Source organism: Lissotriton vulgaris, chromosome 3_1, assembly GCF_964263255.1.
Source record: "Lissotriton vulgaris chromosome 3_1, aLisVul1.2, whole genome shotgun sequence".
Classification (NCBI taxonomy): Eukaryota; Metazoa; Chordata; class Amphibia; order Caudata; family Salamandridae; genus Lissotriton; species Lissotriton vulgaris.
The window spans coordinates 310,421,979-310,442,854 of record NC_141689.1 but is presented as its reverse complement, the minus strand read 5'-3'; the positions used below and the strand labels follow the sequence as shown (position 1 = coordinate 310,442,854).

Here is a 20,876-nt window from a genome sequence, read left to right as displayed (position 1 = left end):
TTTCAATTCAGCATTCTCCACATACATTTGAACATCTAAGAACTCAGCTGAGTCTTTGTTGATGGAAGCAGTGAACCTAAGATTGAGGTTGTTGTTATTGATTTCATCAACAAAAGACATGGCCTCTGAAGTAGTTCCATTCCAAAATATACATACATCATCGATGTAACGCCAATAATGGGAGATGTGTGGCAACCATGTAGCGTGTGTGACTCTGAGCACGCGCTCCTCCCACCAGCCAAAAATGAAGACATGAATAACTGGGGTAGAAGCACGAACCCATTGCCACACCGCATAATTGATGGAAAATGTTACCTTGGAATTTGAAGTAGTTAGAAGTCAAACAAATCCGAATCATTTCCAATAGCATTGAATTATGCCCTCGAAACATTATATCGTGTTTGTTTAAATAGTACTCAAAAGCATGCAATCCCGGTGAATGGTTAATAGAAGTGTACAATGACTCAATGTCCATTACCAATATCTTATCATCAGGATGCCATCGTACATTTTGCACTTTGTTAAGAAAATCTGTGGTGTCTTTAAGAAATGAGGGCAAAGAAATCATATGTGGTTGCAGAAAATAATCAACATATTTGGAAATCTTTTTGTTGATACTACCGATATCCTAGATAATAGGGCGCCCAGGTACAGGGGATACCATCTTGTGAATTTTAGGGAGGAAATACAAGAATGGGGGGATCGGGTTTTCAACATTAAGAAAATTTAACTCATTCTTAGTAAGTAAGCCAGATTTATACCAATTTGACAGTTTATTCCTAGTGGTGATCTCACTATTTACCATAACATGTTGACTAGATAGACTATAACATGAGGTATCTGAAAGATGTCGATTGGCCTCAAGAAGATAATCAGATCGTGCCCAAAGTACAGTGTTGCCTCCCTTATCAGAATTTTTTACTATTATCTCATGGTTGGATTGTAATTTTCTCATCAATCGATGGTGCTGAATATTGAAATAGTTAGTTTTTCTTGTTTTATTCAAAACTGTACGATTCAAACTTTTCAATTCAGAAACTACCCTGTCACTGTAGACATCCAAAGCGTCTCTTGGCATAAGAGGAAAGCATGTAGACTTGGGTTTAAAAGGACTCGGAGCTGGCAAGTTGACATTAAGAACTTGGCTCACAGTAGGACATGGCTGTGAGTCACATTCATGTGCCAGGTCATACAGATTTTGCAATCCTGTCGCGTCCACCACTTGTATTGATGGTTGACTGTTACTGCTGGTACTCACGCTTGACTCTTTTTTGCGTTCAGGATTCAGCTTGAAAAATTTCATTAGTTTCATTTTTCTTATGAATTTATAAACATCAATACGAGTCTGATTATAGGAAAATCTATTGCTTGCACAAAATAATAACTGTTCCTCTGCTTTAGTCAAAGTAATATCAGTAAGATTTACCACTGTGTTTTCGGTGATGTGGGTCACTTTTTCCAATTCCTTTTGCTCTTTATTTGCGAAATATTTTTGCTTGTGCTTGCGTTTCCTTGCGCGCCGGTTTTGGCTGACTGATTTGCCGGCTTTGATGGAGGATTGCGGGAGCGCAGGGAATAACGCCGGTCCTCGTTGACAAAATTCAGTTCATCATTTAAGGAGAAACTTGCAAGGCTTGACAAACCTGGTTGCACAGGTATTTGGTTGTCTGACGAATCGTTGGAGGTTAACGAGTTCATAGAAGTAACTGAGATGCTATCTGATTGGTCTTGCGGGGTTGCGGATGCATCATTACTTTCATATGATAGTGGGTTCAGATTTTGATTCTGAGTAGTTGTACCCGCCATTGCCTTGCGTTTATAATTGTCGTATTTTTTTGAAAATGTAAAAATACGGCCATTCGCGTAATCGTCTCTATCGCGGGCAAATTTAAATACCTTTTGCTCAATAATAGTTTCTTCTAATTTTTTAATCCTCACATCGATTTCTGCTTTGGTTTTTTGTATCAAGTCTGTTTCACCAGTTGCCTCCAAGAGTGTGTTGACTTTGTCAATTTCAACCAAAATTGCATCGCTGTCAATTTCCGCGCATTTGATAAGAATATGGATCATGTTCATAGAACTCTGTAGGTTGTTAACAGCCCATTCTTGCAACATTTGGCGATTTGGGTTTTCATAAGTTGGTACAATGAGGACACGTAGACCACGTGGGACTCTATTAACATCACAATATTTTTCTAATGACTTTTTTTCCCACCACTTTGAAAGTTCAGAACGTAATAGCTTCTCAAGTGTTTTTAAAAGTGATTTAACGTCTTTGTTAGTATCATCTGCAATATTTTTGTTGGGTTCAGTGGCAACAGTCGGTAAGTTTTCAAAACGTGCCTCTGCGGCGCTTTCACGGTTTCGGAGCGCGTCACTGGATATCATCTTGTGTGAATACGTGAAGTTTGTTTATGATGTAATCCTTAACTTCGGATAATATCTCAAAGAAGTAGAAGGGAGTTGCTGCCGTATTCAGTTGCGCGCTCAAGGTTGAATAATCACTTTTATATACATGCAGAGAGAGAGTAATGTAACATGGGTGCAGGTAATGGTTAAATTAATAAACACTCCAGGTAAATTGTGTGCTTTCCAAAGGCAGGAATATTTTGATGAAGAATTAGACAATCCTCTTTTGACAGCTGTAAATTCACTGCACTGAATGTGATAATTCATTTTGTCACTTCTCTCCCTATAGTCGTTTTATTAATTCATTGAAACTATAATGGCAGTTAAAGTGCTTGGGGAATCCTTGTTCTCAAGGCTGTTTACGAGCACGCAGAAATGCCACACTTTTAAAAGGATTCAGATTTGTGAGTCTTTGTCATAGTCAATTATTGTTTTTATGTCCTATTTTCTTATTTGCATCTCTTGGGAGGTTGCGTCTGTGAAAATTGTACCTGCAGTATGCCCTTGTGTAAAAACAAAAAGAAAGAAAACACACATACATAAGTTTGATGCATTTTCATGCAGTTTAAAAAACAAACAGTGACTGTGAGGCGTATGGCTGCAGCACACAACTAAGTTTATAGTTCATTCATGATATATTATTCTCAAACATGGCCCACACATCTGAAATTTCTGAAATAAAATAGTAAGAAAAACAAACAGTATGTGAAACCCTATAGTCTAATCTATGCAAGACTGCTCGCATAAAAGAATGTCTCTGTCCTAAACATCATATGCACGCAAAATGAAAATAGTGAAATACATGCATGCATTTAAAATTTGATTACAAATGAAATGTGGAATCGACTGGGATCAGCATTCAAACCAAATGGAAGCTCTGGAGCTTGTCTGACTGTCATTCGTTAGAATACAAACTCTTTGTAGGTTTCTTTTGCTGAAAATGAATTGAGAATGAGTATCCTATGAATGGCCGATTTTGGGGTGTAGTTTACAGTTGAAAAAATGCAGCGTTGACATTATCATGACTGATGATATTAAATGCATTTCTGGTTAGTAATGCAAAGCAAAGACTTGCACACACACAACCACCTCGTGGAATGAAAATGATTAGAGAGAATCGTTTTCCTTTAGCTACAGCATCTAAAAGGGGGTGGCAATTTTGTACTTGCTTAGGCCAGCTGAAGAAAGATGAACAATTAGTTAGTTGTTAGACATGTGAATGCAATGTTGGCTATAGAGGTTCAAAACATTAAATCTACAACATTATTTGGTATTTGGGATGGCCGATAAATATTTGTGAACTGACTAGGAATAATTCAGGCAAACAGTGTGCTTTTGCATATTACAGAGAGGTCACGAAACCTGCACTCACTTGTGACATGTTCATCTTACCGAACTTGTGATTAGTTTAGTATTGTTTTTTTAAAGATGGAGCCCAGTCTATGACAGAAGAGTTTTGAATTTATTTAGTTATTTTTTTACTTCAGAAAAGTCCCGGTAGGGCACTTCATGCTTTTTAAGTTTCATCTGTAGATCGCTTTCGCTGTCGCTGTCTGTTGCCCAAACCTATTATTTCCAATATACATGGACTAAGCTTTGGGTCAGCCCCTTGTTTGGGACAAAATGGCTTTGTTTTCTTAATTTCTGGCTCCTAAATGGATGACTATCCTTCATTTTCTTGTGTTTGTCCCACCTAGGAGCATTTCAGTCTCACTTTGTTCTGAATGGATGAATTGGAGCATTTTCCTGCTGACATGAAGGAGCTATTTTTGTTTTTCATTTTTCTTTAACATTTTGGATTGTTTTTCTATCCCGTTCCTCTTGTGTGTCTGCATTGAAGCTACATGTGTCCTTCCTCTCCTCTTCTGTGTTGTTCCATTGGCTTGACCTCTCACGCTATCCTTGCTGTACAGTCTCACAAGAACTGCAACCCCACACCCAACCTCTTCATCCGTTTCAGCCTTTCCCAAACTAGTATCATTACTAGTATTGAGAATTTGCAATTGTAGACACAGACTAGAGTGGGTTCTCAAGTGCAAAAACTGGGATTCAAACTAGAGTCTCCACACCTGTGGTTGAAAAACTCTGTTCTTTTCTTCATGGACTTGTTTTCTTTGGATTGTTAAGTGAATTAATTAAATACAAAATAAAAAAAATCCACAAATATGAACCAGATTGTATACAAAACATCATTTTCTAGGTACAGCATAATACCAGTACTAATTTGTGCCAGTGGTTGCTGGTAGGCACTATCAATCCTTCTTTCAGGAGAGGGGGATTCTTTGGGACCTTCTGCACTGTCCCAGTCCCAGTATGCAGAACAGAAAGAGCCAGCAGATTGTCATTCCTTTTATTTAAGGTCATGGAAGTAGAAGGTGGACTGTCAATACAGTAAACATTTACCATTGTGTACTGGCAACCTTTCTTTTATTTGTACAAACCGTAGAAGAAATAAAAAAGGAGTTAAGCCATTAGTGCTGCAGGTATTGAGGATAAGAACATCACAAAAGAAAATGATGGATAGAGTGTTGAAACTTTACAAACACTCACCACAGTCACAGATCTGGGTTTAATCCATTGTCATTTTGCTTGCCACGCCACTGAAGTTTGGACCCAGCCATATGCAAATCAGTTTCAACCCTTCGAGGCCAGGTGCTGCCTGGATTGTAAACAAGCATCCTGGACCAGTTTTGGGGTATCAACAGTCATCAGCCAGGCTAATTTGAATACAGTGGTGTAGCGAGCAAGCTGCCCACATCTGCGCATAATCTTAGTCACTTAGGGTGCACATAGCAACATCCCAGAATGCTTTGTTTATCAGTCCAGGGAGTTAAATCTAAGAGTAGGTGTGTGAAAGTTACATATGCATATCTTACATTTTTGAAAAATTATATCTGTAAGAAATTGGTGGTTGAGGGGATTGAAACCCTATTCAAGCAGAAACTACAATTTTTGTCAGAGTGATGTCACAAGCAAACCATTAAATTAAAATGTGCTGAACCATCGGGTAGCTTGGCACAAAACAGTCAGTCTTAGAAGAGTGAAAATGAACCGCAAAAGGATCCTGCACCAGTTTAGAAAAATAGATTGATTTTTAACCCCTTAAGTGCTGTCTCGGTGCATTGGCCGACGGCAGCACTACCTCCCCAGTGCTGCACACGACCATTGGACGTCCATTCAGCACTAGTTCCAATGGACAGCGCAGCACTGGGGAGAGATGTTTAATAGCATCTATGAGGTTAATGAATAAAACAAGCCCAAAACGACAAACATCCAATCAGTAGACCTAGAGGTTTCAGTGAAAATATCACCAAAAAGCACAACGCACTAACTGTGGCAATCTGGTCATGCCGGACACTGACAAAGTCACAACTTCAGACCGACTATGAGAGGGCGGGCTGCCGGGACACAGGTAGGGCTGCTGAACAAAAGTACCTTAAGGTCTGGTTGCAGAGAGTTGCAAGGGTCCATGCAGAGGATGCTTCACACAGTTGAGGAAATATAATCGTTCCAAGGAACTTCAGTGCTGTGATGTGAAGTCTTGCAACATCGTCGAGAATCCTGTTGACAAGGATTTGTGAGGCGAAGTCCCGTGTCAGGAATGCTTCTTACAGTCGAGCAATGCATCAAGTCTGAGGAACTGTGAGGCTGCGATTCGAGACCTGCGTTGTCATAGAGGGACATACGATGTTAGGACCTGCATTGGGAAAGCTTTACACAGGCAATGGTTCCTATGAGGGCTGTGAGGTCGATGCATAGTCCTTTGCACCGGTACAACCCTTGCACAAGAGGCAAAGCGTTGGTTCTGCTCCGGTTTGTGCCACACAAAAAGGAAGACGCGTTGTTCTACTGGATTCACAGATGGGCTGGAAGAACACTTTCAGTCCCACTTCCAAGGGTCCAGGACTGGTGTGGCACCACTTGGCAGGGTAGGAAAAACAGATGGCAGAGTCCAGGTGTTGGGTTTAGGGTTGCTGGAGGCTTTTGTCCCTGACGCTCTATTCAGGCGGTCAGCTATCTAGCCCTTGGAGTCACTCACATTGGAGTCCTGGGTTTAAAGGATGCAGGTCCAGCCCTTCTTACTCAGGCCAGAGGGCAGCAGGCAGCATGGCAGCATAGCAAGTCAGCAGTCCAACAAGCAGTAGTCCAGCAGGGAAGCAGTCCAGCAGAGTGACAGTACGTTCATCAGCACAGAAAGTCCCTCTTCCTGGCAGAGTATCCACAGGTCCAGAAGTTTACTGAAGAGTTTATGTTTGAGATCCAATATTTATACCTGGTTCTTCTTTTGAAGTGAGAGAAGCTCCGAGATGTTTTCCTTTGAAGTTCACAGACTTCCTGCCTTTCCTGTTCTGGCTCCAGACTAACTACAAGAGGTATGCAATACTTTGTGTATAGTCAGAAAACAACCTATTCATGTGTAAGTAGGACTTTGCCCAGGTCCTCCCATCTTGTGAGTGATGGCCCATCCAGTCACACCTAAGCTCCCTATTGTGTGAGGATGTCTAGGAGAAATACATTAAGCCCAATTGTAGACTACACCCAGAGACACAAGCCAGTGTACAGGCAGCAAATGGCTAAGGCAGGAAAAGGCCAACTTTCTAAAAGTGTCATTTTCAAAATTGTGATTTAAAATCCGGCTTTAGCATAAAAGAGGATTTTCCATTACAATTCCAAAGACACCAAACATGATCTAGTTGCCTTCTCTCATTATGAAATTATCGCCTATAAACTATAATAGGGCAATTCCAATGTTAGCCTGTTGGAGAGGTGGGCCTTGCAGTCGTGAATAGCACAATTAAGGGTTTTTCACTACCAGGAAATGGTGAATTTAAGAGTACATGTCCACCCTTTTAAATACCCTGTAATCTGTCCTCTGGGCTGCCCAGGGCATACTCTAGGGGTGATTTATATGTATTAAAAAGGAATGTTTGGGCCTGGCAAAATGTTTATTTTGCCAGGTGGAAATGGCATTTTAAAGGTGCACACAGGCTGCAATTGGAGACCTGAGACATGTTTAAGAGGCTACTTAAATGGGTTGTGAAATTAGTGCTGCAGACCCACTAGTATTATTTAATTCAGAGGTCCCAAGAACATGTACTACCAGTTTACTAGGGACCTAAAGTAAATTAAATTGGCCATTTGAGTGTATGCTAATTCCACCTTGTTTAAAGGAGAAAGCACAAGCACTTAAGATCTGGTTGGCAGTGGCAAAGTGTGTAGATTCCTAAAAGCCAACTAAAACGTGTTCAGAAAAAAGGAGAATGAAGGCAAAACGTTTGGGAATGACCAAGTCCAATGACATAAGCTCTTCATTTAGTTTTATAACATCATAAATGCATTCCCTGGAAAGGTGCACATGCCAAATCTGTTTTGATGTAATTTTACACCATCTTAATGCATATGCTGCTGTATTTCTCACTGCTACACTTTAACAATGGTCAATTTTACTGGGTGAACTATGAAAACACATCACTCAGTTTCCTTGAATTACTTTTCCCCATTTATAATAACATGAGTGTTTCACGTAAAGATCTTTAATCCTAACAATAAATCATATTTCCCAGACAGTAATTTTAAGAACTTAATAATTTCACAAAATATAAGGCGTTTTGAAACTACAAGTTTTCTGGTGCTTTGTAGAAAGTTTTGAAAATAATCCTATGAAAACCTTCAGCAGCATACTAAACCACACAGATTAATTCTTCCATTGTAAAAAAATTTCTCCACTTTGTTTTGAAATGTTACCTTGATATGACCTCCTTGGTCAGACTTTAATATCTAATTAGCAACTAGATTTTTGGATTATTGCAGACAAAATATTAGTTTCACTGGAAATTCCTTAATTTCCTTACCCAATAATACAAAGTCCATTTCTTTTGTGCACTGGTTTCCAGGTGAGAGCATGTTCCCTGTTGGGTCAATGATCTCCATACATAGCCTATTATTCAGGAGACTGACACTTTAAAATCATTGATTGTCTTGCTATCACCTTATGAGTTTAAATCACTGAACATATCATGCTTTGCAATTCATAGTGTCCACTTGCACAGCTGAGATGGTGAATCTATAAATTTTTTTTTTGCAAGGCACAACCCAATTTATGTGTTACCACTTGCTGTACCTCTATCTGTACCACTAGCAGCCGTCCCGACGTTGTCCGGGTATGAATTGCTGCCGGCCAGTAGTATATTGTTTTGTAGGATTTTGTTTTGATAGCATTTCTTATCTGTGACAGGCCTGTGAAAAGCTCCGATTCACAGTCCACTGCTGATGCCCTAAGAGTGCGCATTCAGTAGTGTGTGAACTCGGGTTTCCCTACTTTATTTTTCATTGCAATATTATGTAGCGCGAACTCGACAACATGGCATGAGCACAATTTACATTACAGAAGAACACATTAATTTGTGGTAGGCACGGAGAGAAAAAGCGATTTGCCTGGAATCACAGGATGTTGAGCTGATGCCGAGATTCGAACGTAGCTCCCCAGCTCTAAAGTTCGCAATTCTAGAACTTGTGGCGGGGAGTGTGTCTAAAAGTGTATGTCGGTGCTGGCCATCAATGAGAGAGACCTGTGCATTTTTCAAATGGGTGGTGAAAAAATATGAGTATGTTGCTGGAGATGTGGGCCGCCGTGCCACCAATGTACTTACCAGGGGAGGGTAAACACCCATTATTCTGCAACTTTCTTTCCGCATACCATCACTCCGCATACTTTCATTACGAAAGTACCATGACTCCGCAAAGCCATTATAACGCATGGCATTACATTTTATATGCTTTTACCACGCATACATTTACAACGAAATTCGTTGTAAATGCATGAATGGTAAAAGCATGTTTTTTTATGTTTGGATAAGGTAAGTATGGGTATTGAGGTATATGTTTTGGGGCGTTTGGGTATTTTAAGGGTTCAGATATAGTTTTGGGTAATGGGGTACAGGGGTAGTTTTAGGGTTTAGGGATAGGTATGGGTTTTGGGTTACAGGGGTATTTTCAGGGTTCAGGGCTAGGTTTGGGTTTTGGGATATAGGGGTATTTTTAGGGTTAAGGGGTAGGTTTGGGTTTTGGGGTTCAGGGGTATTTTTAGGGTTCAGGGCTATATTTTGGTTTTGGGGTACAGAGGTATTTTAGGGTTCAGGGCTAGGTTTGGGTTTTGGGGTACAGGGGTATTTTTAGGGTTCAGGGGTAGGTTTGGGTTTTGGGGTACAGGGGTATTTTAAGGGTTCAGGGCTAGGTTTGGGTTTTGGGGTACAGGGGTATTTTTAGGGTTCAGGGCTAGGTTTGGGTTTTGGGGTTCAGGGGTATTTTTAGGGTTCAGGGCTATATTTTGGTTTTGGGGTACAGAGGTATTTTAGGGTTCAGGGCTAGGTTTGGGTTTTGGGGTACAGGGGTATTTTTAGGGTTCAGGGGTAGGTTTGGGTTTTGGGGTACAGGGGTATTTTAAGGGTTCAGGGAAAGGTTTGAGTTTTGAGATACAGGGGTATTTTAGGGTTCAGGGGTAGGTTTTGGAATTTGGGGCACATTGGTATTTTTAGGGTTCAGGGCTAGGTTTGTGTTTTGGGGTCCAGGGGTATTTTTAGGGTTCAGGGGTAGGTTTGGGTTTGAGGTACAGGGGTATTTATAGGGTTCAGGGCTAGGTTTGGGTTTTGGGGTACAGGGGTATTTTTAGGGTTTAGGGATAGGTTTGGGTTTTGGCGTACAGGGTATATTTATAGGGTTAAGATGGGTTAGTGTTAGTGGAGAAGTGTGGCTCAATGATTAGAGCGGCAGACCCTGATGCAGAGGTCTTGCCCGGGACCAGGGTTCAGTTCCCTGCCTCAGCGGGTCTTGGGCTCAAAAATTCCACAGACCTGATAATTCTCGCCTCGGTGCCTATTCCAATCATGGAGTCCCACTCTGCAAATCTGGGCAATAGCTTGCTTAATCTCCACAACAGCCCCCACAATGCTAAAGGATGCCTGGCATCCACCTTGGGGGTGCCCAGGAGTGGACGCCTCACAGGGAAAGCCAGGATGGGTTCCCCAGCGGTATTCGTACAAGCACCTTGAGACTCTCGCGGGTGAGTAGTGCGCTATATCAATTTACAAGGGTGTTGGGGTATTTTAAGGAGTAAGGGTGGGTTATGATTATGGGGTGCAGGGGTATTTAAAGGGAGCAGGGTGGGATTAGGACACGATATGAGACATGGCATGAAGGGCGGAACGTACCACACGCCCCCAGCGTTTGTCATGCACCAAGGACACGCCCACAGCACAACACAGACATGCCCACAAGGGACTAATTTGCTGGCATTGTTCTTTTACCTTTTAAATGTATATGGTGGGCGTCTGCATAGCCTATGTCCTTATGCTGCAACTGCCCTTTCCAACACTGTATTGGGTGTTGTGATTGGTGCTGTGGTTCCTGAGATTACCCGCCTCAAAGGTTTGGGCTCTCTCTTTATTATATTAGTATGGATAACATTTTGTTCAATAGTAAAATACCAATGTTTCGTTAGCAATAGATTGATACATTAGATACTGATTCAGTATTTGGATGTACACCTACAAAACACCCTTTCCAGACACTGAATCGGTATCCATTCGCAATCCCATTTTATCAGTTGGAAAAGGTTTCTGACTTGTAAAAAAGGTTTAGTACATATTAAAAAAACATTGTAACACTTGCAAAGATTGCATTGGAACATTTGAAACTGGTAAAATGCGTCTACCCCAAATTTCAAGTGACCTAACAAACTGGCTAAAAGCGAAGTTGGTTGGGTTACTTCAAATTTTGCAATATTAGAAGTCTTACTGTGAGAAATTGGGTTGTTGGTTGACTGGAGTGTGAACCCTGGTCAAGCAACAACTGCAATCCCTCGCAGGGTGAACCACAAAATGTCACAACATTAACCTGTGCTTAACCCTGGTAGCTTGACACCAAAAAACAGTCAGTCTTCACTTGGAGGCACTGTGTATAGTATTTATGCAGTATAGAATTAGTAATGAAGTGAAATCACAACACTAAAAAAAACCACACCGATTTAGAAAAATAGAGGAAATTATTAAAAAAAATATGTGACACCAAAACAACAAAAATCTAATCAGTAGAACCGTAGATCTGAATTTTAAAAGTTTTTTGCAAAGGTAGCGCCTAAAAGTTTAAAGCACCAACCGTGGAGATCTAATCTCGTGAGACTGGGTTGAAGTCGAAAAATATGGTCTACTGCGATAGAGTGCAGTTTGGATACAAGAAGTTTATTGGACCGAGTCAGCGTTTACCTTTGGACTTAGAAGAATTTTCAAAAGAGAAGTTAAGGTTCAGCGGGGAAAGGCTGCAAGCAATGTTCGAGGAGGGTGCATCGTTATCAGGGATACTCTGGATGGAGCTGCAGTGAAGATTTCTACATTCAGACTGTCACTTTTTTGGAAGTCAAAAATCTCCAGTAAGAAGAGGCAGGAGGCTGCAGCCAAAGACAGTTCCAGGGGCTCGGAAACCCCTTTGATAGAGTGCAGCTGAACAGGAATTGTTGTGGCAGAGAAGAACATAGTTGGAACAGTCCTTCCAGGTACAGCATAGCCGTCTTGCAAAGTGCACAGCATGTCAAAGCAGCAGGCAGCAAGTCTGGAAAGTGAAGTCGGTCTGAGGGTCCTATTTTTATACCTAGTGACTCCCTTGAAGTTGGGAGAAGTTTCTAGAGGCTTCTCTTTGAAGTACTTGGAATTTCCTAACTCACCTACCCTGGCTTCAGGTACAATGTGGAGATTATAAGCACTTTGCATGAAGGCAGAACACAGCCTACTCAATTGAAAGTGGGATTGTGCCTAGCTCTATGCCCATCCTGTCAAACAGATGGCGAATTCAGGCACACCTAATTCCTCTGTTGTGTGACTGTCTGGGAGGAAATCACAAAATCTAGCTTTCATTTACACACAGGCAGCAGACCTAGGAGAGTCTGAATGCACCAAATGGCTAATTGCAGGAAAATACCAACTTTAAAAAAGTGGCATTTTCAAAATTGTAATGTAAAATTTGACTTTACCATTAAAGAGGATTTTTCATTACAATTTATTAGATATGAAACATTAAATGCTTTTCTATTTTCAATCAAAGCTTAGCAGTTATTAAATGTAATAAAGCAACCCAATGTCTACCAGGACATGTAAAACTTAAAATTACATATGCAACCTTTTAATTACAATACCCTACCTAGGGGCTACCTTATGGGTGATGGCTATTCAATAAAAGAGGAATTTAAGACGTGGCAAGGGGTTATATTGCCCAGTCAAATTGGCAATATGACCCCCTTGCCAATCTTTACATTTCTCTTTTATCGCCCTACATTGGGACGTCTGGGAGATGTTTTAATATGTTACTATGTATGGTGGTGTCACAATAACTGCTGCAGGGTCACTATAGGAATTTAATTTATAGGACCAGGGTATATGGTAAACCACACTACAAGGGACTTATAAGTAAATTAATATGCCAATCAGATGTATGAAAATTAAACCATGTTTAAGGGAGCGAGCACAAGCACTTTAACACTGGTCTGCAGTCGTAAAGTGCACAGAGCCCTAATCTATTAATGTATTTAGTTATTTAGAGTGTTTTACAAAGCATGAACTTGACCCAAGGGTATCAGAGTGCTGTACATAGGGTTGACTGAACAAGAAAGATAAGCATAGACAAGTAAAAAGACACAATAGGCCGTTGCAACAGATATCAAAATAAACATCAGTCATTCCATTACTATTCCGTTAATAGGCACTGATCTAGCTTCTTCATGGTGGGTATTTTGCTGCTGCTCTGAAACAATTCAGACCCAGGTACCCAAGAGAGCAATGTTTTAGTGGGGTTCTCCTATAAAGGAAGTGCTTTTGACCATTCTATAAATTGCTGACATTGCGATGTTCGTTGCGCCCTGGGGAAGCGCTCTCCGAAAGTCTATGAAAGAAATCTATTCATTGGGATCTTTTTCACCTTTTTTTAAAAAAAAAAAGGGGTCAATGGCTTTGAATGCACCTTGGGTGGTAAGGAGTTCCCGATCCTTGGCGCCGACTCAGAGAAGGAGCATGTGTAAATTTTTTGTTTTCGCAATCTAGGAGATTCAAGCCTGAGAGAGTTTGCACGTCTTTGGTAGCGGCTGCCACCAGAGGATAAAATATTTTCTACAAGATAGCTTGGTTTGTTAAAGTGTAAGGCTTTTTTTGTGAGGCTGGCAATTTTTTGGGGGGTTTTTGCCTCGAGGGGAAGCAAGCCTAGAAACTTAAGCGATGGGATGATGTGGTCAAAGCGTCTATTTCCTGTTACCAGTCCCGCTGCAGCATTAAGAGTAATTTTGAGTGGAGCTGTTCTCGCTTTGGGTAGACTTGACAGGGTCGCCAAACTGTATTCTAGTCTTGAGACCACTAGTGATTGTAATGCTTGTTTGAAGTCTTTAGGTGGTAGAAATGGTTTCAATTTCTTCAGTAGTGTGAGTTGGAATAACGCACTACACGTGGTAGCACTGATGTGAGCTCTCATGTTTAGATTCTTGTCTAGTTTTATTCAAAGGGATTTTGTGGAGTCACTAAGGATAGGTTTGTAAAGGAGAGCATCTAGGTGCTTGAGCCAATCTTGGATGAGAGTGGAGCTGTTTTGCGGGGAGAAAAGAAGGAATTCTGTTTTCAGATTGTTCAGCTTGAGATTGTTTTGAGGGAGCCAGGACTGAGTTTTAACTAGATTGTCATTTAGTTGAATGACTTTGTCTAGGGAAGATATCTTCAAGTATGTTCTGCGTACATGTGGTATGCAATGTTTGATTGATTGAGGATAGTGGTTCATATGCAGGTTAAAGATTGAAGGGAAAATGGTCGACCATTGAGGGACTCAGCACCTCACTGATGAGGAGTCAGAGAATGAGCTGCCTACTTTGATGTATTGTGAGCGATTCTGCAGGAAGGAAGCGAATTATGAGAAAACGCTCCCAGACAACCCTATTCTGTTTTCTAATACTTTTAATAGGATGATGTGATTGACCCATCATAAGTGCAACATAAACTAATTTTAGTAACAAAAATGGTGGTAAGTAGGCAAAAGGTTTGAAGGAAGACCATCCAAAGGCTGACAGGTCTATCAGTTTAATTTGTTGAAGATATAGTTTTCCCAGCGGCTTGAAAACAATATTTGCCATGACAATCATGTTGCCATTCAGACCACAGTCCTTCGGGTAACACTGTGGATATTTTGAAGCTGTGAATTCTTGTGGATTGCTCCAACTTTGCTCCTGGGTGAAACCTAGAGCACACAGGTAATATTGAGAAATTTTGACAAGCAGTTCATCCTCTGGGTTTGTAACCTGTCCATTCCCTTTGTGGACCTTCTATGCCCTTTAGTAATAAAGTCAGATTTTGGAAGCTAAATATTTATTTGGTTTGCAACTACTCTGTATATAGGTGGATCTCATAATCTCTGGGTAGTGAGCATTTTTGGGAAACTATCCCATTCTGTGGTTTGCATGAAATGTGGACCACAAAGCCTCCTGTGATTCTTGGGAATCATCATTGTTTTGTATCTAGTTCCCTTTAAGCTTCACCACGTAATCTAAAGGAGTAACCACATAATATTGTTACAGGCAAGTTTGCAGACTAATGTTTTCTTATGTCTGCTCCTACCCACAGTTCTTCAGTAATAACTCTATTAGCAAATTAAGTAAAGTCTCCTTTACATTTTTAATTGGCATTAGGTAGCAGGAAGCAGAACTTTGCCAGAGATATCAGGTAGTCACCAGCATTCTGTTTCTATAGCCGAAACTTGCTTTGCGCATTTTGCACACTTCCTCGAGTGTATTGACCATTGATTTTAGCCGATTGGAGCACTTATTTAGCTGATTTTAGCATTGATGTTAGTTGTGAGCCATAATTTTTATAAACTTTATAGGAGCACGCTTTTAGCAGTCTGTTAACTTCTGGGGTGGCTGAAAAGTGAACGTACCTGACACAGAATGAACTAGCTGCTGTCCAACGATCTCTGGTCCACGCCCTGGTCCCCCGCAACTGTTTGTGCCAATCGAGCGGTGGGCAGGACCATGACCCCAAACTCACTTCCGGGGTCAGAGGTTGGCGGAATAGCTTTCACTTCCATCAGGCTATTTCTTGAGCATGCAGCTGCGGATGCGCGCAGCGGGCGTGGCGCCGGCGTGCCGAATGCGTACCAAAGGCAAGTACGTCTTCACCCGTCTGCCCCCTGCCAGTTGGAAGTCCCACCAAAGAGTAATATACACGGCGGACGAATTGTTGGGTTTGATGCCACCTATCTGGAAGGTCTGTAGGCACAACATATATGTAGATAAGGAGGGGCTGATGTGTGAGAACTGCAACAAGGATTTTCCACCAATAAAAACAAATAAACAGCAAAGGTAAAGTTGTTCTTCCTCCTACTGAACTGTCGGTCTCTAACAAAACACAAATATGAAATCTTTGAAATACTGTAGGACAAGATGCCTGACGCTATGTTTCTCACTGAAACATGGCTCAATGATAGATCTACCCCTGATATCCTGGATGCACTACCAGAAGGATATGGGATAGTGAGGCAAGACCGGGTTGGACAAATAGCAAGAGGGAATCGCAATGATTTATAAATTGCCAATGAAATGCTGCCTAACGGAAGACAAAATGTGAGGGTCTCTTTTTCACTCTCTCAAAAACAGACAATGACACCATAGCACGCTTTCTGATCTATGTCACAACAAACTCCTCATTTTAGGTGCCCTAAACATACATTTTGTTGAAGTAGAGATTTTGGATGCACAATCTGCTGGTAAATACCTCATGATGTTTAACCCGTTGACCGCGGCTGGAATTGTGCCGCGGGGCGGGTGATTTATGACTGGGCGTGGGCAGGGCGGCCCCCGGCCGTCCTCAGCACACACCCACCGTGACGTCGGACAACCGGGCGCTGTCCGACGCACAGAAAGGGTTAACCTAGTGCAAAAGGTTAGCGCCCCAAGGCACCAAGCGGGTCATTTCCTAGACCCCAATATTTACCAATATAACAAACATCGAAGTAGGGCACCATGGCCAGTTTCCTGGTCAGATCACCACATAATCCCTTTCCTCATTCCTCTTCAGGGTCCGTTGGTTATGAAGCCTAAACAGATAGTCACCCGTAGGAAATGGGTCAATTTCAACCCTAACACATTTACACAAGCACAACTGAAAAATGAGCCCAAAATTGATAAGGACATAAACATAGCAAATGGGCAGGTTGAAACATGGATAACGGAGGAACTGAATGAAATAGTGCCATGGACCACAATTGACACTAAGAGGTTGAAGGCATCAGCACCGTAGTTTAATGAGACATTAATGAAGGCTAAAAAAAAAGTGTAAACAGCTGGAACGCAGATTGCATAAGAACTACTGTATCAAAATTAAGGAGGAGTATAAAACAGAACGAAAAAAATAACACACACTTACTAAAAGAACACAATGTGATTTCTATACAGGAAATATTGAAAGGGCTAAAAACTCTTCAAAAGAAATATTCTCCATACTGAAATCCCTACAGTCAATCAAAAAATTAACCGAGCCACCTACCACCTCAGAAGAGTCCTGCAATAGAAACGCTGACTTCTTTGCAGGCAAAGTGACAAAGATATATGACATCCTCCCTGAATGCAGAAGCACTGAATGCATTCTGAATACAGTATTTGAGGGAGAAACCCTAGAGGAATTTAAGGTGCAAGAACCAGACGAGATGAGGGGACTAGCAAATGGAATTAAATTCGGATCCCCGATGGACCCAGCACACCCAGAGATCCTGATGCAGGTAGGCAACCACATTATGCCATTCATCTCTGAGCTAATGGCCCGATCCTTTCAATTGGGAGAAGTCCCTTATAAATGGAAGCAAGCTATGGTTCACCCGCTAAAGAAAAAGCCACTAATGGACGACACTGTGCTAGATAACCTACGTCCCATCTTGCTACTACCCTCTTTGCAAAAATTGCAGAGAAAGTAACGAATAAACAGTTAACCAACCATATTGGCAGAAATGCCTAACTTCACCCCTCGCAATCAGGTTTCAGAGCTGTACATTTAACTGAAACAGCTCTCCTCCTGGCCACCGAAACACAAAGGCAACTCGCGGACGAAGGATAGACAGCTGCACTGATCTTGTTGAATCTTAGAGCAGCTTTTGGCACCGTCTCCCACAATCTCCTTCTCCAAAGATTAGAGGCGTGCAGTGTTAGGGGCTTGGCCTTATGCTGGATGACATTCTTCCTGTCTTCACAGTGTTTCCAGGGCACGCAATACTCGCATACATCCAAGAGAATTCCCCTGCTACAGGGAGTCCCACAGGGCTCAATTTCGAGCCCCACGATATTCACCTTATACGTGGGCACTGGCAGATATAGTGGAAGGGCATAATGTGTCCATGGTGCCATATGCTGATGATACGCAGCTAATTGTCACACTGTCCCAAAACCCGGAACGGACTGCTCACCAATTCTCCCAGTGCCTGAAGGATGTAGCAGCATGGATGTCCAACGATTGCCTGAAACTCAATGGAAGCAAAACAGTGGTGATGAAAGTGGGAAGAGCTCCATCTGTCGGGACATCTGCTAAGTGGCCAGAGACACATGGCCAAATTCCAACTCCTAAAACAGAAGTCAAAAATCTTTGAGTGTCGCTGGTCTCCAAACTGACATTTGATAGTCAAATCCGGAAAGTAACAGGTAAATGCTCCGGGACATTAAAAGTCTTGAGGAAGGTCCTCGATTTATTACCGGTCAAAGCAAGGAAAACAATAGTACATGTCGTGGTCACCTCCCAGATCACCTACGGCAATGTCCTATATTTAGGATCAAAACCAAAAAGGCTAATGAAGCTGCAATCGATACAAAATGCGGAAGCTCGCCTAGTGTTGAATCTCCATAAAATAACATCTATAACAAAAGCCCTAGCTAAACTACATTGGCTACCTGTGGAGAAAAGAATATTGTTCAAGACAATGTGCTATTGCCACGAATCCTGGTGAAAAAGGTCCATGGTATCTCCAAACAATCATAACAGTCTACACACCTAGCCGGAACCTGAGATCCGGAGGAAGGGCACTAGTAAATGTACAAAGAATATCGAAGGCTAGGATGGGTGGGTGATCTTTTAGATACCTGGCAGCTAAGCATTGGAACACATTACCAGTTAACATGAGAAAAGAGCCCTGTGAAGCCACCTTCCATAAAAGGCTAAAGACATGGCTTTTCCCTACCTTTAAACCAGTATAGACGCTCAAGATCTCATGTCATAAGCCCATGGGCTGAGTGGATAATGCTTTACCTTCAATTTCCGCCACCTGAAAGTCTGCTACCAGCGCGGGGACACACCGGAAGTGTAACCATGCGCTCTCTAAATGGTTAAATAAAAATAAATAAATACATCTCAAATGTACCTGGCCCTGCTCTCCTAAAGGTTATTAGGTGTAACAACTCAGTAGTTGTTACACCTCAAGCACAACTGAACTTCTCTAACACGATAGTTCTGTTCCCATGCCCCACTACATCCTCTTATATTATACTACCTCCCAATTAACTTTCCACTATTCTTCTGGCTGTGAATTCTGGATAACAGAATCCTCACCAACCACACAAGGCCGAAGCAACCTACATAGTAGCGTTTATATTATACAGACTTGCACTATCAGACTAACACAGTTAATTCCCTCACAAACTATTTCAATCTGCAGCAGGCTTTTCTCTCTGCTACCCATTCTCCTCTTATTCTCTGTGTCCCTCATCGCTTCATCAAGCAACTACAAGAAAATGAAAAAAATGCTACAGAAGTAAATATTCAACTTATTATATGCACGAAAATGTATCCTATATTTTCTCATTTTGTAACGGTATGAGTTTTATTAAAATAGTGTGCACAATGCATTTAAATGAGTCTTCTCTGGGCCCTATAATTATTGACATTTTTGAAAGTATGTAATGCTGGCACCTGGGTGACCACTACTTCTGGCTCCATATTTGTAGATGGTGGGCGGGAGAGTGGCAGAAGTGTTCGACCACCTGTGGACCCACTGGCGAGCAGAAACGAGCGGTGCTGTGCATTCAAACGGTGGGCTCCGATGAGCAAGCAATGCAGGCGGATGACTGCCACCACCTCCTCAAACCCAAGACCCACATGTCGTGCAACAGGGATGTCTTGTGCCCATCGGATTGGACAGTGAGCAACTGGACAGAGGTAAAAACTAACTAAACACGTGTCTTTTTGTAAAATCTTTTACACTAAAACGTAAAGCTGTGAGTCAATCCAAATATTATTTGGGGTGTGAGCCTGTCTAAATAAATAAATAATGTCAATTGTTTTCAGGTTGAAGCCTTCAGGTCATTAAATTAACATTTGCTCACCCTGGGTAGACTTGGCACAGAGGAGACAGGCTTAACTAGAACAATGTGCAAAGTATTCATGCAGTACCAAAACAGTAATAAACACCAGGCAATAAATATCCCAAACTAAATTAAAAAAAAATAAGGTATAATTTAATTAAAAAAAGTGATCCAGCTGGCCTAAAGAAATTCTGTCTCATAAGCACTTCACTACACCAAAATACTCACCATAAATCATAATTTCATCTCAAGGCCCATATATGACTGAGACAAGAATTGACCAACTGAATCATGTGACCTAATTAATCATAACTATTCACAAGACTATTCATATTTATATACAGCTGCAGTTTATCATTGTCATTGTAATAGAAATGTACATTTAATTAAGTCACCTAGGCAATGGATTAACTAATGGTAACTAGACTCTTAAAATAATCAAGACCATCTTGTCATTTCAAAATCTATTTTATTAACTCTATTATCAAGTAAAGAGCATTTAAATCTTTTATTAGCATTAATTGAACAATCATTTTTATTAAGTAAAGGCGCATTAGACTGTCAGTTCAAATGAAATCAGCATGAAAAGTATTAAAGCAAATGAAATCTCATTCCCTAAAACCCTCTTTCCCTGTCTAAACTAAATAGGAACCTAAAAGGAAAAGCATAAGTTCATTTCCCTTACGTGAGTCAAAAGTCCGTCAGCATCTCACGCTCTCAGGATTCAAGAATGAGCCAGCAGAGCTCCTCCCAAGGGGCCAAGTTTTATACCTTTTCTCTATCTAAAACTAGCTAAAAGAATACTTTTAGAAAGCCATCCGGCGATTCCATTGGCTGACAGCCGTCAGTCCACATGAAGTCATTGCCTCTTCATTTCCAAAATCATGCTCTTCTATAAGGATATTGTTCATTGTCTACAAGTGACATTAACTTCCGAGGACCTTGCAACAATTTATTGAATAACAGTTCGTTGCTTCCTCAGCTTTGGCTTTTCTGCCATATCTTGTCCTTGGAAAAGTTATACAACACGGAGCACATCCTGCACAGTTCCTCGTATTTGTTCACTGATGATTATGAACGACAAACTTTTTTATTCTTTGCTGTGCTGGGC

The 20,876-nt window shown here is 41.3% G+C and overlaps 1 protein-coding gene across 1 annotated transcript in view; it reads left to right on the top strand.

Annotated features, from left to right (window-relative positions):
• Positions 1 to 20,876, top strand: part of LOC147726371 (A disintegrin and metalloproteinase with thrombospondin motifs 12-like) — a 1,277,451-nt gene that overhangs the window by 502,774 nt on the left and 753,801 nt on the right. The window contains exon 4 of the mRNA XM_086963459.1: positions 19,409 to 19,619. Within this exon, the coding sequence (XP_086819585.1) occupies positions 19,409 to 19,619 (211 nt within the window). The remainder of the gene's footprint in view (positions 1 to 19,408; positions 19,620 to 20,876) is intronic.